The sequence below is a fragment of the Neoarius graeffei genome, chromosome 28, assembly GCF_027579695.1.
Source record: "Neoarius graeffei isolate fNeoGra1 chromosome 28, fNeoGra1.pri, whole genome shotgun sequence".
Lineage (NCBI taxonomy): Eukaryota > Metazoa > Chordata > Actinopteri > Siluriformes > Ariidae > Neoarius > Neoarius graeffei.
In genome coordinates, this window is record NC_083596.1 from 45,596,755 (window position 1) to 45,614,608 (window position 17,854).

The 17,854-nt window shown below is 42.8% G+C and overlaps 1 protein-coding gene across 1 annotated transcript; it reads left to right on the forward strand.

Annotated features, from left to right (window-relative positions):
• Nucleotides 1-1,246: 1,246 nt before the first annotated feature.
• On the forward strand, nucleotides 1,247-17,030 carry znhit1 (zinc finger, HIT-type containing 1). Its single transcript, XM_060912533.1, has 5 exons — nucleotides 1,247-1,282; nucleotides 2,543-2,713; nucleotides 7,536-7,615; nucleotides 11,837-12,006; nucleotides 16,319-17,030. Exons 1-5 carry the CDS (start codon nucleotides 1,261-1,263, stop codon nucleotides 16,338-16,340), a joined length of 465 nt encoding a protein of 154 aa, XP_060768516.1. The 5' UTR covers nucleotides 1,247-1,260; the 3' UTR covers nucleotides 16,341-17,030.
• Nucleotides 17,031-17,854: the final 824 nt, after the last annotated feature.

Consider the following 17,854-nt stretch of genomic DNA (forward strand, 5'->3'; position numbering starts at 1 on the left):
GAAAAGTGCAATGACAGTCTGTTGTCAACCTCCCAATGCCCATCTCCGTCCAGTCAAGTGGTTGCAGAGCTCCGCGGCAAAAAAAAAAAATCAAATATGAAGCGAAATTACCCCTCAGGGAGCCAGAAGAGAAAGAAGAAAAGGGAAGAGGAAGACAGAAAAAAACAAGACACTGGTAAGTGAGAATGTACACACTCATTAATACCAAGCGGCCAGCAATTTAAGCATTGCACTACGTTTACTTCTTACACTTCCTGTGTCAGTTGCCTCAAGTGAGAGGAGCTTTTCAGCTCTGAAGCTTATTAAGAACTATATGAGGTCCGCCATGGGCCAAGAGAGGCTCTCCGGACTGGCACTGATGTCAATTGAATGTGATGTCCGCAGGTCTTTGGACATGGAGGGTATTGTGGCTGCCTTTGCTGAAGCCAAAGCCCGCAAGCAGCAGTTTTAGACATTTTGTATGATTCTAGTTGTGTATTCTTAAATTTGTATGTGTTTTTCTATACCTTTTGCACTTTTCTGTGTGTGCTGGTTCTTATTAAGATTCTTATTCATGTTTGTAATCATTTAATCACCATTTGAAGTTATTTCTACTTGTATATATACTGTAAATATTTAGTGTTGTTATTTGCACATTTTATATTACTTTGTCTTATTTTCATATTTGATATATATATGTGTATATGTATGTGTGTGTATATTTTGTCTATTCTTGTGTTTAATTGGGTTTGATAATTATTTATAATAATGTAAAGAGTTCATTTATTAAGTAAAAATCGTAAGAATGATTACAATATGTGTGATGTTTATTTATTAAGTCTTCAGTGGGTAGGCGGCCATAAGGCCTTTCGTCGAGGGGGGGATAATTATGGGCCCCAGATCCCCCTTTGCCTAGGGCCCCCAAATAGCTTGAAACGGACCTGGCTGTGGCGACCCCTAATCGGGAGCAGCCAGAAGAAGAAGAAGAAGAATTGAACTTTTTGAAAAGTGTATTTTGGTGAAGCAAACTCTCCTAAGAAAAGATCAGATTTGGGTGTCCCTGTATCCAAATCTTTCTGAGTAGTGTAACTTTATCACATGACTTACAAGGATTTTGTATGATTCAATATCAAAAAAGATTCCTTCAACCTCAGAGTTTATCTTGAGACATTAAATCAGACTTTAAATTTTATTTTTATTATTATGGCTATGTTTGCAGGGAATTTTACGAAACGCGTGTGATTTGTCCTCTTCAGGTTGCCGTAGCTGGGTTTCTTCAAAATGGCGGAGAAGAAAATAGCAGGTAGGTGTATTTGTTTATTCTGGTGAGCTGCTACTAATAACACGGTTTTTATATTTTGTTTAAAGGTTTGTTAGCTAGCTAGATTAAAAAAATAAACTTTGAACGTTTTCTTTTTTATTTGCTAATTAAAAATGTTAGCTAGAGTTACCTTGTTACGGTTTAGTCAGTGCTAATGAAACCCAGTTTTTAAACGCTGAATTTAATTATCTGACTAACTGAACCAAAGCTACATGTTTTTATCGGTGTAATAAATCATGCTAACTGGTAATGCTGCTGGAATTTTAATTTCCCTGAGGGAACCCTCCCCAAGGGATCAATAAAGCTCTATCTAATCTAATCTAAAAAAAAAAAAAACTGGTGGTTTGTGTAGCACGTCGCGCTAACGGGTGGTTTGTGTAGCACATCACGCTAACGGGTGGCTTGTGTAGCACGCCACGCTAACGGGTGGCTTGTGTAGCACGCCGCGCTAACGGGTGGTTTGTGTAGCACATCACGCTAACGGGTGGTTTGTGTAGCACATCACGCTAACGGGTGGTTTGTGTAGCACGTCGCGCTAACGGGTGGCTTGTGTAGCACGCCGCGCTAACGGGTGGCTTGTGTAGCACGCCGCGCTAACGGGTGGCTTGTGTAGCACGCCGCGCTAACGGGTGGCTTGTGTAGCACGCCGCGCTAACGGGTGGCTTGTGTAGCACGCCGCGCTAACGGGTGGCTTGTGTAGCACGCCGCGCTAACGGGTGGCTTGTGTAGCACGCCGCGCTAACGGGTGGCTTGTGTAGCACGCCGCGCTAACGGGTGGCTTGTGTAGCACGCCGCGCTAACGGGTGGCTTGTGTAGCACGCCGCGCTAACGGGTGGCTTGTGTAGCACGCCGCGCTAACGGGTGGCTTGTGTAGCACGCCGCGCTAACGGGTGGCTTGTGCAGCACATCACACTAAGTCTCTCTGGGGGGATGGAGGGGTAACAGGAGGACAGAGGACGGGAAGGAGCAGCAGTAGCCTAGCCTGACAAAAGGCAATACCTCTTCTGTTGGACTTTTTTTTCCCCCCATATCTTATTCTTTTTTATATTTGTATATGTAAATACTTAATTTATCTAGAAGTTTTCTTTATTTTCTATTCTCCTGTAATGATGCTGCTGGAATTTTAATTTCCCTGAGGGAACCTTCCCAAAGGGATCAATAAAGTTCTATCTAATCTAAAAAAGAAAACACAAATAGTGTTTGCGTAACACGTCATGCTAACTGGTGTTTGTGTTCACTCAGTGCGCTCTCAGGACCCGAGTCAGCGGCGCGTGCTGGATGGAGCGACTCGGCAGCGGAGGCTTACGCGACAACTCGAGGCGCTCGAGAAGGACAACTTCCAGGATGACCCGCACGCGAGCCTTCCACCGCTGGTGAAACGACTTCCGCATTTCGACGAGAACGATGAACCTGGTACAAACACGTTCACACTGCTCCGGGTGTTCTGCTTCTTAATTCGGTCTTGTTATAAGGCCAGGTTCCCAGCGTGTGCTTCCGTTTTACTGGGTTATGCGTTTTAACCCGTGAACTGAAGTAAAACTACCATACAGGCCACTTTTAGAGAATATAATCACAGTTTTGAAGAAAAATATCATGGGTTTACGGTATTACTCGACTATTTTAAAGACACCCAAGATGGTAGTGAAAATATATTTATTACGGAATCTCTGCAAAAGTCTTGTGTCTGATTTCTGAAGTAATTAAGACACACGGTAGAGTAGGTGTCTCCCATAACCTGGTACAGAAAGTATGAAACGGAACGGGATGGTACGTTATGTTCTCTAAATATTCAGGGGTTTCATACTTAACATCTTGTACTCGCACGTATCACTGTCATGTATTCTTTGATTATCCAGTATTATTCTATCCAGTCACATTGTATTGATGATATTTTCAATCAAAATTGATCTAAAAGCCCGGAACTCCAATTACGGAATATACCTCAGCGTGACGTCACAAAGAAATCCGATGTGGCGGAACGAGTGCCATCTCGAGTAAAATGTGGCTTCGTACTGATTGTGAAAACGGTCATAAAACAGAAGCACAGATCAAAAAAACAAGAGACAAGAAATTGTAAAATAGATCAACAAATAGTTATGTTTTGACAAAACTAAACAATATATTTTGTTTTTCTTCTAACTTTATTTATCATACGTGACGAGACAGGTTCATGTATAAAGGCGAGATGACTAATGCAAGTACCGATTAATAAAATGGTGGATGTGACGGATGTCTCTGTGAAGCTGGAACAAAAAGGGGAAGATTATAGACCAGTTCACAGATATCGCCGCGCAGGGGTCAAAGGTCGAGGCCTCATCGGAGATGAAAACATGGCGGCAAACAAGCCAAACCTTAGTAAATACGCCTTATGGAAGAAGGCAGAATTGCAGAGGCATATGAGAGAACGGGGATTGCCAACTACTATGGGGGTAGAAGAGTTAAGGGCGCTTGCATATGCCACAGATATTTTGAAAATCCAGCCTGTACCGTCCAAGGAAGACGAAGAAAAATCGAGGTATGTACCCGGTGATACTGCCACGCCCACTGCAGTTTTTGACAGGTCAACGACTCAGTTATAGTTCTATATCTGACACGGAGAAATAATATAAATCGTGCTGCCTACCAGATTACAGTCGTCTGTTTTATTGCATCAGCACTAGTATCACTTACTATACTCATCAGTCATAGATTAGTCCAGTACAACATGACCAGCTTGCTTTTTTTCCATTTGACTGTCGCAAGTTTTTTCAGGTTGGTACAGTCAAAAATTGAAAAAAGTTTTGGCCCCTAAACTAGTCATCGATTCTACTAGTGTATTAATTGGAGTCGACATGAAAACGTTCGGTAAAAACTTTAAACCAGTACAATCTCTTCTTGAAAGTTTCACCAAATGGTTTTATTTATGCAATTTAAAGCTCATAATACTGTATAACTTTGGTCGAGTAAAAACACGGAGCAAAAACATGGCTGAATCCTGAATGACTCCTATTTGTGTAAATAGGGGACTACATAGGCTGCAAAATGTAGTTTCTTTTTCCCTGCCATGGAAGCGCACTTGTATACCGAGGAGCAAAGCAATTTGCATTACAGCCGTGAGGCGGCTCGGCTCGGTTTTCCCTTTCGGGCGCGCTCGTTTTCTGTTAGAATTTGGTAAATAAATAAATATTATTTATCAGCTTACCGGGTCCATTAACATAAATCTGACAGCTGACAAGGTCGGGATATAAACGAACTTTTGTGTTAAACTGTGTGCTTGGATTCACACAATTTTTTTCTGTATACACTCAAATGTACACTACAGTCTTCTCGCATCCACTGTTCAAGCAGTCGACGTCCACTGTGGCAATTGACAACACAACAGTGTCCCCGTAGCCTCCGCCATTGTTGACATGCTCTACTTCCGCTCGTTTATGAGGCCTTAAGGCTTCTGCATGCTCTTGCGACAAGGCTTTCGCAGACAGCTTTTCGCAGACAGTTGTAATTTATCGTTGAGCGGGAGATATAGGCATGCGCGATGTTATTCACCGACACAACGCAAGGGGGCGCGAAGTCGCTAGGAGTAGTTGGTGGGTGTGATTAGTGGAGTGTTTATCCTCCGGTTACTTATAATGACTAGAACTTTTTTTTTTTATAATGACTAGAACTGGAGTCGTATAGATGTACGTACTTCCTCAATCAACCGCTCTTCATGCTGCTCCATCTTCGCTCGTGTTTTTAAAAATGCCGGTCGTGAAAACAAACCAAACTGGGAAAGTAGGGAAGCGGAAGTGCGTGTACAGCGGATGTAGAGTGGACCAATCAGAGCCCTCTTGTCTGCGGCGCTGTCTGCAAGGCTTCTGCGGTGGTCACAATTTTTGGGAGGTGCGCGCAGAGCGTCTGCGAAGGTGGGGGGGCTACGCAGACACTGTCTGCGACGCTATCTGCAAGGACTGGGTTGTCAGCATAAATTGGCCTTTGACCTTTCCCACAACTCCTTGCGCATTGCCGTATCTGTGAACTGGTCTATACATTATGTACCGTAAATAAATGTCACAAAAATGGTATTGCGGGACGGAGCACTTGTACATGGGACGGAACAGCATATAAAAACCCGGAAGACAAATATAAGAAAATACTTGACACCACATTAAAATACATGACGGTTCTGTTCCGTACCGGGTTATGGGAGATACGGTAGAGTACATATCATGCCTGTATCTGCCATTATGACACCGAGGTCAAGCCCTTGGTATTTTTTTTTTTTTCCTTTAGGTTTTGTATTCTATGAAAGTAGAGTTGATGAGACAATTATCCCTGCATTAATGCATCATCACATGACGTGTAGTTGCAGATACATCTGACTTCTCAAAACGAAAGAACAGCAGAGATGTCCATCAGTGCCAGAGACCGGCGGTTTTCTCAGACGGTCTGCGCCGGCTATTCAATCCCGGGGGGGGACTTGCTTTCAATGTTCGAGTGATTTTATATTGTCTCTGCTGCCCATCATTTGCTGCAAATCCAATTATTCCACCATGGAATTGTCTTCGATTCGGGTCTAGCATGACCGGAAGCAATGTGTATTTATTGATCGATTCCTGTGCTCTGACTGGCTGAGCCAGACCTCATGACCACGCCATAGTGTATGTAGTTATGGAGGATAACTGGGGAAGCCAAGCATGCATACATCTGGAGGGAAATTTCATCCATATTTTGTAACTATTTTACAGGGAAATGGTTAGTAATTTATTGGCTGAGAATGCTCCAGAAGACGTGTAAATTTCAAAATTTCCTGGGGGGTGGGGCATGCCCCCAGACCCTCCTAGCGTCCATGGCAAATTCCAGAGTTGCCTACTACTGTTTGGGCCTTTTTTTTTTTTTTTTTTTAAATAAAACCAGCTACTTCAGATTTTCTGGAGAGCCCTGCACAGTAATGTTAGTTGGAAATCGCGCAAGCAGAATGCATTCTATTTACAGACCAGATGCCTAAACTAATGAACGAACGCAACATGGTCTCTCACAGCTCATGTAAACTTCAATACCTACAAATTCATTATCCAAAGTAAATGAACCTGACACCATGCTAATTTCTGCCCAATGTGCTCTTCAGTCGCCTGAATAAAAATCAGTGAAAGGCTGCAACAAAGAAAGTTAATGTTTGGAATTGGAAAGCTAACAGGCAAAGAGAGAGAGAAGGTGAGAAAGTAATGATTAAGTAGCCTATAGTAGGCTACAGATACGGTAAGACGATAATGATTCTGATAATCAGAAAATGTGGCTCGGAATATTGGCTCTGGTTATTGGACGGGCCAATAATCAATCGACCCCTAATTCTGATGGTAGGAAAGTGCTTGACCAAACGGTTGTCTGGATTTCTTTCAATTTCTCTAATGTATATTACTCTGATTACATGTCTTACAAGAAAGTCAATAAACAAATCCTGCACTGATGCATAATTAAAAATCCCTTTACAACTTTTGGTTTTAGTTGTTGTGTATGTGTGTCTTAGTGGCAATATACATACACAACAAAACCCAAAAAGATCAAATCCTGCAACTACTATCTCATTTCATCTTCTCTAGCCGCTTTATCCTGTTCTACAGGGTCGCAGGCGAGCTGGAGCCTATCCCAGCTGACTACGGGCGAAAGGCGGGGTACACCCTGGACAAGTCGCCAGGTCATCACAGGGCTGACACATAGACACAGACAACCATTCACACTCAGATTCACACCTACGCTCAATTTAGAGTCACCAGTTAACCTAACCTGCATGTCTTTGGACTGTGGGGGAAACCGGGGCACCCAGAGGAAACCCACGTGGACACGGTGAGAACATGCAAACTCCGCACAGAAAGGCCCTCACCGGCCACGGGGCTCGAACCCGGACCTTCTTGCTGTGAGGCGACAGTGCTAACCACTACACCACCGTGCCGCCCATTAATCCTGCAATTATTCTAAAATTGAATCGAGAAGATTTCCAGACTTGTGCCTACTGAGTAATGTTGCCAGTCCAGAGAACACCTGTAGTAGTGATCATCAATTTGTAAAAAAAAAATGCACAAATGGAAGTGTCTTAATGATGTACGTTTTGGTTATCATTCTAAAAATGATAAAAATAACTCAGAATTTAGACAGACTATGTTGACTCAATAATGGAAATAACTCATTTCCAGTAATGTTTCTGTTCACAGATGAGATTTTGTCAGTGTCTTGCCTTTACTCCTTTTCTTTAACTTGACACTTTTGTGTAACTTGTAAGGGAAGCGGAGAAAGAAGACCAGAGGTGACCATTTCAAGCAGCGTTTCCGGAAAAACTTCCAGGCCCTGCTTGAGGAGGAGGTGGGGCATTGATCCTTTGTACAGAATAATGAGTCAGCCCAAATTTAACAGTCAGTACTACTCAAACTCTCAAAATTGGAATATATTTAGAACTGAATTCTGTAGGAAGATAGATGGCCACAAAGAGCCACAGATATGGTGGTGTTTTTAAAAGTTCTTCAGTAGAGTTTAGTGGATGTGTGATGGTCTTGGGACTGCAAGACAGGAGCATCACTGACAGTGTCTATGGGCATAGTTTGTTCATTTCACTATGGCATGTAACTAACAGCTTGATCAAATCATGGCCTTCAGTATCTGAGGAAATCATAATTTGCTCAAAGGGGTGTTTTTTTTTTTTTTTGTTTGTTTTTTTAAGGCAGCTTTAAGAAATCTGGGGTGGGCTTCCCAAAAGCATTGTAGCACAAAGATCATCGTTAAATGGTACCGCGAGCATCACAATGAAAACACACTCTCCTAGTTAAGATGCTCTTAGTGTTAAGAGACGTTTGGGAAACCCACCCCTGACCATTTTTGTACCACTGTGTTTTTGAATCAGCTCCTTACACCATATGATCTTTGTAGGAAGGTAGCCGAGGCAAGAGTATAAAGAAAAACCTTTTTTCACCATTTTATTTTAGTTTAAAGGGAAAAAAAAAGTTACTTAAAGTTGAGGTGCCGACGTATGCTATAGAGGATTTCGGCCTACGTCATTGTTTCCATAGTGACAATATTTATGCCGCCATTTTGATGGTCACAAATATGGCGATTACCGGTAGCGATACACTGTTGATCATGACGAAGTCTCATTGTCGAGTATTTTATCCAGCCTAGATGACGCGAGTAAGAAGCGATATCACCAGAAAATCAATGATGCTGGTGTACGTGATCCGTACACGTTACCAGGCTATCTTTTTCTGGCTTTGCAGCGTGGGTGATCTTCCTGACCTGCAGTCAGGCGTGTGGGAAATACCAGGGAAAAAACATAAAAGAAAAAGGAGCGAGATGCAGAAAACGCCTTCACTATCCAGCGACATAGGGCATTTACAGGGCGAGCAGAGGGAGAGGTATTTGCAAAAATTGAGGTTAGCAGGCTTAGAGAACGATGTTTACCTGCTTCCACCAGGATTGTTCACTGATGTACGGAAGTACACGAAGCCCTCGTCTTTACGGCCCACATGATCTGTATACCTATGTCGTTAAAAACCAGGCTGGGTAACATGCCTACATCAGCGGGTCGTCCCTGGAGCCGGTGGTCGCCATCTTATTATAGCTAAGGTTTGTTCACATTTTCATTTACTTTCGGTCCTCAGGATAAACAAAATGTTATTAAATGTCATTGAAATAACTTCTTAGTCTGTTGAGACATGGCCCGTTATAAATTTGCTGTTACCAGGCAATGACCAAGAACTGTATTATTAGGGTCGGTGTAGTTGTAGCAGTGCACTAGCAGCTAGCTGTTAGCACTCGCTAATGTCAACAACATAGTAGCTGGTATGTTACTGTATTGGATGACTGTTAAAACCTTTCAGCCTCAAGTTTTTTCTTTACTGTATTTACTAGTTTACTGAGCTAGCGCACTAGCTCGGACAGGCTGGGAGCGAGCGCGCTAGCTCAGTAAACTAGTAAATACAGTAAAGGAAAAACTTGAGACTGAAAGGTTTTAACAGTCATCCAAATGATTGAACGTAAACATTGCTACAGTAACATACCAGCTACTATGTTGTTAACATTAGCTAGCTTGACCTTCAAAATGGCGGACACCGGGGCGTCACGTGACCTGTGACGTCACGTCGAAATCCTCTATAGCTTGGGTGGCCAACCCGCGGCTCGCGAGCCGCATGCGGCTCTTTGCCCGGTGTCATGCGGCTCTTACGTTCATATCGAAGTTTGTGTTTTTTTTTTTTTTGTTTGTTTTTTTTTTTTTTTAAATGTGCGTGTGCGCTTTGCTTGAGTTCAGTATGGTATTTTTGTCAAATGCATCTTCGCTTTGCTTGGGTACATTACGGTATTTTCAGGTCATGTCGAATGCGCATGTGCGTGAGATAATCGCTAAGTTTTTGGGCAAGGTGTATCTTGTGTCAAGTAGCCTCTCAAAATGGCAATGAAAAAATGCACAGCAAAACGAAAATATGAAGACGAACATAGGACATTTTTAACAGAGTGGGAGAGTTTATACTTTTTTGTTGAACGTAATGGCAAGCCATTCTGCCTTATATGTCAGTCGTCATTAGCTCATTTCAAAGCTTCCCGCCTCCCTGAATAAGCAAGGAGCCAGATATGCAACACTAATTGAAAACCTGCACGAAAGCTTTGTAACCCGGTTCCGTGATATACAACTGAAAAGGCCACAGGTTACGTTCCTCGTCGACCCATTCAATGCGGAGACGGACTGTTTGAAAGCCCCGCTTGTCACAGAGGGGGCTGCGGCTGAGTTGGAGATGATCGATCTTCGTGAGGAAGACCAACTGAAACCTGTTTTGAGGGAAGGCACCATTGAGTTTTGGAAAAGTGTGCCATTGGAAAAATACCCGAATGTGAAACGGGCTGTGCTTAAGATACTGTCAATGTTTGGGTCAACATACGTCTGCAAGTCTGTGTTCTCTACCATGAAACACGTGAAGTCAAAGCATCGTTCTGTTCTGACTGAAACCCATGTGAAAGAACTGCTTCGAGTGGCAACGACGGAATACAAGCCAGATTTGAAGAGGATTGTTCAAGGCAAGGAATGTCAGAAGTCCCACTAAGCAACATGCATAGTAAGTGCACACAATATTGATTGCTGTAAATGACTGGCCTGTGGTATTAGTACTGACTGAAGGAGTAAATTTCTCTCATGTTGGCGTGTGACATTTACTATTAATCTGGCTGAGCAGAGGTGTGTGTGTGAGAGAGAGAGAGGAAGGGATGGGTGATGTTCGTGTGCCCATGTGTATGATGTGGCTCTTTGCGGTAATACAGTAAAAAATGTGGCTCTTGGTCTCCAACTGGTTGGCCACCCCTGCTCTATAGGCAGAAAAACAAACTAGGCGAATTTTGACTCCTACTCTATCGTTTAAGGGTGTTTTCACATCTGCGCTTTTTAGTCCAGTTAAATCAGACTCTGGTTCTTTCCCTTGGTATGATTCATTTGGGCAGCTGTGAACATGGTAGCCACGCTCCGGTGTGGACTCCTCATCATCATATCTTGTCATGATAGTGCTTTATCCAGGAGATGGCGGTGTTGGTGACTTCTCTTAGGTCCACATCAGAGCAGTGAGGACCTAGTGGACAGTCCCGTAAGATGTGGTCCATCGTCTGTTCTTTCCCGCAGGGACATCTTGCATCTGTCGCAATACCCCAACGTGCCAGGTTCTTCTTCGTTTTACCCACTTTACTCCTTGCCCGGTTCAGTGTCGCCCAGTCCTTGCGACTGAGAGAGCTTCCTGTTGGCAACTGCTCTTGATGTTCGGGAAGCGCTGCGTTGAGATCGGCGTCGTCTAGGTCTTTCCATCTTTCAGGACGGAAATTTGATGTCTGAGCAGGGTCGAGAGGTTCAACGGTGATGAAGCTCTTGCGCGAGGCAAGACGGCGAGGTACTTCCTGGTGCTGGTGAAGTGGATGGCGCTCATCGTTGACCTGCTTGAACCTCTCTGCATGAGACAGAGCTGCTCGTCGTATGTTGGGTGTGGACTAAAATAACTGCACAACGACCTTTTAAAGGAGGTGGTCTTGGTCCAGTTCTAGGCGCACTCTGGACAGGTTTGTGTGATGGGAGCGTAATCAGACCTCTATCCAACCCGAGTACCACATGTATGCTGTAAACCTGAGAGCTAAACGAATCCTGTAGTCACGTGTGCTTTGCATTCAGTGATGAGATCGAGCACGCAAACTGTAGCAGCTTGCGTTGTTGTAGTAGCAGCTAGCTGGGGAATGAACCGAGGGGTTGAACTAGCAACAAGGCAGTACGGCTTCTTTGCAAAGTGTGAAGCAGCATCGTATATTTAAGACGTTTCCTCGAAGCGCATTCTGCTGGTATAGTTTTGCTTGGTATGTAGCCCCGATAAATACAACAGTTATGAACAAATGCCAACTCTGTCATTGCAGTTTATAAATGAAGCATAGCAGTGTCACAGAAATATGCCCTAATCCAGGCTACAGGGCCTTCTTCCTGTATTTACGTTCTTCCTTCCACCTCAGACACATCTGACCAATAAGTAGAATGAATTTTTATTATAAATTCTAATTATCTCTGTTCCTGTCCAGGACTTGAGTGTGAGTGAGGGTCCAAATTATCTGACTGCATGTGCGGAGCCATCAAAGCTTCCGCAGCGTCACTTCTGCGCCGTGTGCGGCTTTCCGTCCAACTACACCTGCGTGTCCTGCGGAGCTCGCTACTGCTGCATACGCTGCTTAGCAACACATCATGAAACCAGGTAACGCGCATTCAGCGCGTTATGTTATGTATGAAACATGTAAAGTGATGAGAAATATTTAGATATCGCAACGACTTAACATTTTCAGTATCATAACCGTACAGATGTTTTTTGTTAGATTTGACATAACATGTTGTTAATCCTCGAAATATGTCTGTTTTGAGGCAAATTGACAACTCAACTTTATTTATATAGCACTTGAAAACAACCATAGTTGAAAACAAGGTGCTGTACATAAGACAAAACAATTAAAAGCAGTGAAATAAATAAAAACACAGTCAAACAGTTGTTTCATTGTTTTTAAAAGCAATTAGAAACAATAAATAAAAGCAAACCATAAAAACACTAAAACAAGAGCAGAGTCTCATGTGGAGTTAAAAGCCAAGCAGTAAAAATGGGTTTTAAGACTAGTTTTAAAAATGGACAGTGAGGAAGCTTGCCTAATGTGCAATGGTAGCTCGTTCCATAATTTTGGAGCAGCAATGGAGAAAGCTCTGTCCCCTCTGAGCTTCCGTTTGGACCTCGGTACCTCCAGGAGCAGCAAGTCAGCTGACCTGAGGCACCGAGCAGGAGCGTAGGGTTGAAGGAGCTCAGAGAGGTAAAGGGGGGGGACGAGACCATTTAAAGACTTATGGTGCGTTCATGTGCTATGGGAATTATGGTAACTACCAAACGCCGACATGGAAAGCACACATGAACGCCCCCTCTTGTGGTATTTTCCACTGGGCAACTCAGAAAATTTTGATACATGAGTTGCCGAGATGAGATGAACTTTAACCTTTTCAACATGGCGGCGAGTGGTACAAGACTAGTTTATGAACCAAGAAAGAAGTGGTTTTCACCTACGGAAAGCTGACTCTCACCTTTTAAACGAGTCATGTTATGTATATTATATTATTATAATATGTATATTATAGCCTAATACAAAATATTCTGTGGCTGTCCAAAGAACGCCAACAATGATCTAGATACTGGCTACTCTCATTGTGGCTACAGCCAAATTTCCAAAAACTGCGTGGCATTCAATGTGTTAAGAAAATCTCTACTTGTCATGATCAGGAAATATTCAGCATTATTTACCTTTTGACTTTTGATAACTCATATTCCTGCTGCAGCTGATGAACAAGGCAATCTATAATTGTTTTAGCCAAATAACAGGCCTGATTCTGAATCTGGTCCACCATCTTTAATTTGTCAACAACAACAAAAGCATGTGAACACAACACACTGGTAAATACCACTTCCCAACCGGAAAATATCATCTTCCCATAGCACATGAACGCAGCATTAAAAACAAATAAAAGAATCTTAAAATGGACTCTAAAGTAGGGCTGTGCAATGTCCCCTTAATTGGCATCGACGATGTTTACAGTGCAAACATCGTGATGGACGATCATATCGTGGGGTGGGGATTTTAATACCACATTATAAAATATTATTATTATTATAAGTATTAGATATTCATCCAAGGCTTTGGCACGTAAAGAAAAAAAAAATTCCATTGCGCTGAGAATTGTGATACTATATCCCATAGCCTACTATCTCTTTAAATTTAGGCTACCTAATTTTCTATGTTTGATCTTCACACCACAAAATCTGAGTTGATGGAAGAGATGGTGACGGAGATCGTTCCGTCGCTGTCAGGTGCTACAACACCCGGTCCGTCACATGATGAAGGGGAGGAACCAGGTGACTGCGCCGCGGCAGTGCCTAAGAAAAAGAGAGGGTCTTTGGGCAGCCTTCTTGGGAAGAGAGCAGCAGCCAGAGCATCCACGCTTACTGATGAAGAAAAGTCTGAGGCAGAAATGACCATGTACCTGCAGGAAGTTGTCATTGATGGGGGGAGGACCCACTGATGTGGTGGAAAAGGAACGAGAAAAGACTTCCGTTAATGGCAAGATTAGCACGTAAATATTTGTGCATATGCGCCACCAGTACTCCATCAGAACGAGTGTTCAGCACGGCGGGTAGTATAGTTACCCCAAAATCCGCAGCTCATTAAAACCAGACAAAGTAAACATGCTAGTATTTTTGGCCAGAAACCTCGACATTTAAACATGGTGACCATTGCCTGCACTGTTAACCCATTAGGTTAAATTGCTTCGGACTGCCTGCGTTTTCTTTTGATTTTTATTACTACTATCATTATTTATTTACTTGTTCTTGTATTAACGCAGGCTCTCTCGTTTTTTTTATCGCTGTTCTTTGCTAACTGAGTCGACTTCATGAATATTTGGTAGCTTTAATTTCACTGTAAAAAGTTAATGCCCGGCTACGTTAAACTTTGTGAGCGCGTTTCATGCTGCGCATGTTCCGGTTCTCTTCGTCTTGATCGTTCATCTTTAAATAAATATGTGTTTACAAAATCATGTTCATGACTATTTATTTTGTAGTATTTTTACAATAAAAAGTTAATGCCTAAGCCTGGTTAATGCCTAAATTAAATTGTGTAGGCTACCGAAGCGCATGCTTGTGCGTTCCTGTTATGGCCCTTTTCCACTACCCTTTCTCAGCTCACTTCAGCCCGACATGGCTCGCGTTTCGACTACCTCAGAGCAGCACGACTCAGCTCGCTTCAGCCCGACTCAGCACCCAAAACTCGCACGGTTTTGGAGTGGGGCTGAAGCGAGCCAAACCGAGCTGAGTGAGGCTGGGGGCGTGAGCAGACACTCCCCTGTGCACTGATTGGTGAGGAGGAGTGTCCTCACATGCCCACACACGCCCCGCGAGCACGCTGGGATCTGTAAACACCGTAAACCCGGAAGAAGAAGAATTACGAGAATTTCTGAAGCCTTATGCGCCTCGTCTCCTCTATACGCTCTTGCCAGTATCTGTTGGCGTTGTCGGTGACAACAAGCCACAGCACCAAGACCAGCAACACTAACGACTCCATGTCCTCCATGTTTATTGTTTACTATCCGGGTCGTGAGACTACCGCTTAAAAGTTCACTGATGTCACTGTTTGCGCCGCTTAACGACATCACGTGACGTCCACCCACTTTCGCTAACTCCACCCAATGTGTCCACCCACTTCCAGCCAGCACGGTTCAGCGTGGTTGTAGTCGAAATGCAACTCCAACAGCCCCACTCAGCTCGGCTCAGCCCAACTCAGCCGCGTTTGTAGTGGAAAAGCGGCATTAGACTTGATTTGTTGTTCAGCCTACTGTATCTTTTCACGAATACCGGTTCACAGAATCACCTTCATTCTTCCATTTGGTTTGACATTATGGCTTAGAGTGGACCATTTTGCGTCTGAAAGTAGGCCTATTTACCAGATTAAAGTTATTTGACTTCTGCTGAAGTCTGCGCTTCACTGCCATTTGATAAGGTGAAATATTTCCCGACTGTTAATAGTGGCTATTTGTTTGAACAACATGACAAATTTTATATTAAAAGTATAGTGTAGGCTAAAAAATGAAGTCAAAATGTATTATTAGTAGCATACTGTATTTGTGTAACCACATGTTATGTTCACTAGCACGTCCCTGCACCATAGCCTACGTGAACAAGCGGTAATAGGATATTACTTTATAATGATTTATATAATTATGTATTTATATATAATTATATGTTTATATAATATATTAAACAAAACTAACTAACTAAACTAACAAAAAACTAACTTTTTAGGTTAAATAGGCCCAGATGATACCGTATATGCATGTTTATGACAGGAGGGGGCGTGGTATCACGATGGTGGCTCTCCATCGTGATGGATGACCACCATCGTCAATGGACGATGGCATCGTCTATTGGCACAGCCCTACTCTAAAGTGCACAGGCGGCCAGTGGAGGGAGGCCAGGATGGGAGTTATATGCTCCCTCTTGCGTGCGCCAGTTAGGAGGCGAGCGGCTGCATTTTGCACCAGCTGGAGACGTGCGAGGGAGGACTGGCTAACTCCAAAATAGTGCATTACAGTAATCCAGCCGAGATGTTATGAAGGCATGGATTACTGTCTCAAAGTGTGTTTGTGCAAGGAAAGGCTTCACCTTTGCCAGCTGCCTAATTTGAAAGAACACTAATATATTGCCACTGTTTCAGATTAATAATACCATTGTGAGGACTAGTTACAGGCCAGGAGGAAAATCTACAGGAACCCAGGCTTCAGGAATAAGAATTGATTTTATATTATTAATTTCAAATATACCAAGTATTCTGTCATTCATATCATTATTGGAAATTTTGTTTAAACCAGGATTTGGAAGGATAATAACTTTTTCATGTTATTTATGATTGAAAATATCACAGTCTGGTTCTCCAGGCTGCATCTTGACTTTTTTTTTCCTCTTTTCTCTCTTTCTCTGAAATTAGGTGTCTGAAGTGGACCGTATGATCATTGAAAATCCACTTCACCATCGATCGATCTGTGAATTAAAACTGTGTGTTGGGCAACGGTGCTGATGAACCAAGGAGCCTGGTTTTTTAATGTTTTCATGTACAAGTATGAAGAGAAACCGGGTTCCTTAGTGCAGTTTGGGACGAGCTGCTTAGCACAATGATACGACGGCAAGAGCAAGCAAAATAATCATGGTGCAAGAAAAACTGTGAAACAATCATCTCAAATGCTGACGTTGATCCTGACGTCCCCTTGTGTTTTTTAGAAAAGCTGTGCAGCTGGACTGCAGCTTCACAGGATCTGATTTTCTCCAACGCCGACGGATTTGGCCGTTGTACTCCTGAAAATATGGAGATGAACATATTGTCTTTCCGCAAAGCTAAAGTAGCTGGTCTGAATTTTTTTTTTTTTTTAATATTTATTGTAATGGTATTTTGTGCTTCACTTATTTCCTCATGGTGTCAATTTTCATGACCGCATCGACTCCACCGTGTGAAGGAAATTGCGAGGAAGTGTTTAAAAGACAGTAGGATGATGGACTACTGAATAACTTTCACTCTCTTCCTTAAGCAGACAGGTATGTACTCGTTAGGCTAGCTGTAGGACAGATAGAGTAAACTTTTGCCTCTGACTTTGTCTTGTTGCTTTACTGACGCTGAAATAACTCTAATAAATATTGTAAAAGGATGCTTGCTTGTATTCTCATAACATTAGATGCTTTTACAGGCAACATAGGTGTCAATTTGCAAAGGGTGCAAACAAAATCTGAGCAGGATTTTTACCACAAAATGACAGCTTTTTTTTTTTAAATACACTGGCAGTCAATGAAAAAGTCCAGGTCAATAATTCAACATATGCAATACGGAGTTGGGGAAATGTTTGTTTTGAGATGTTTCTATTGAATAGCGTGCACAGAAGTCATTAATGAGTTCTCCTCAGTCCAAACATTTTTCAATAGTCTTTAGGAATCAGCTCAAAGTGCTGTTTTGGAGAAAAACAAAAATTTGTACACGGTTGAAAGGATGGGTTGGATAGCCTTTATTAAGGCCATGAAAAAGCCGACTTTTGTATTCCTTATGTCCAAGATGCCACGGTTAAATCCAGATGACAGACGGCGGGCCCTCGGCATGGTGCAAGCCGGCCTAAGTTTTTCAGAAGTTGGGCATCGATTGAATGTCCAAACCCTGCCATGGCCTGCGTATTCACCTGATCTCAATCCCATTGAGCATTTATGGGATCACTTTGGTGTTCAGATCCAGAACCGTGTTCCTCGTCCCATGAACAGAGGTCAACTGATCCAGGCTCTTCAAAAGGAGTGGCAGGCCATTCCACAAGACAGGATTCGCCGTTTGATACGCAGTATGCGTCGCAGACTGACGGCTTGTATTGCTATTGGTGGGGACAATACTCGGTACTGAAGCTGCAACTTTCCAATTACAGGGTATCCATTTTGTTCGGACTGTACATTATCAAAGCTCACAACAGTTGTGATTTTTTGTTTATTCATCTCG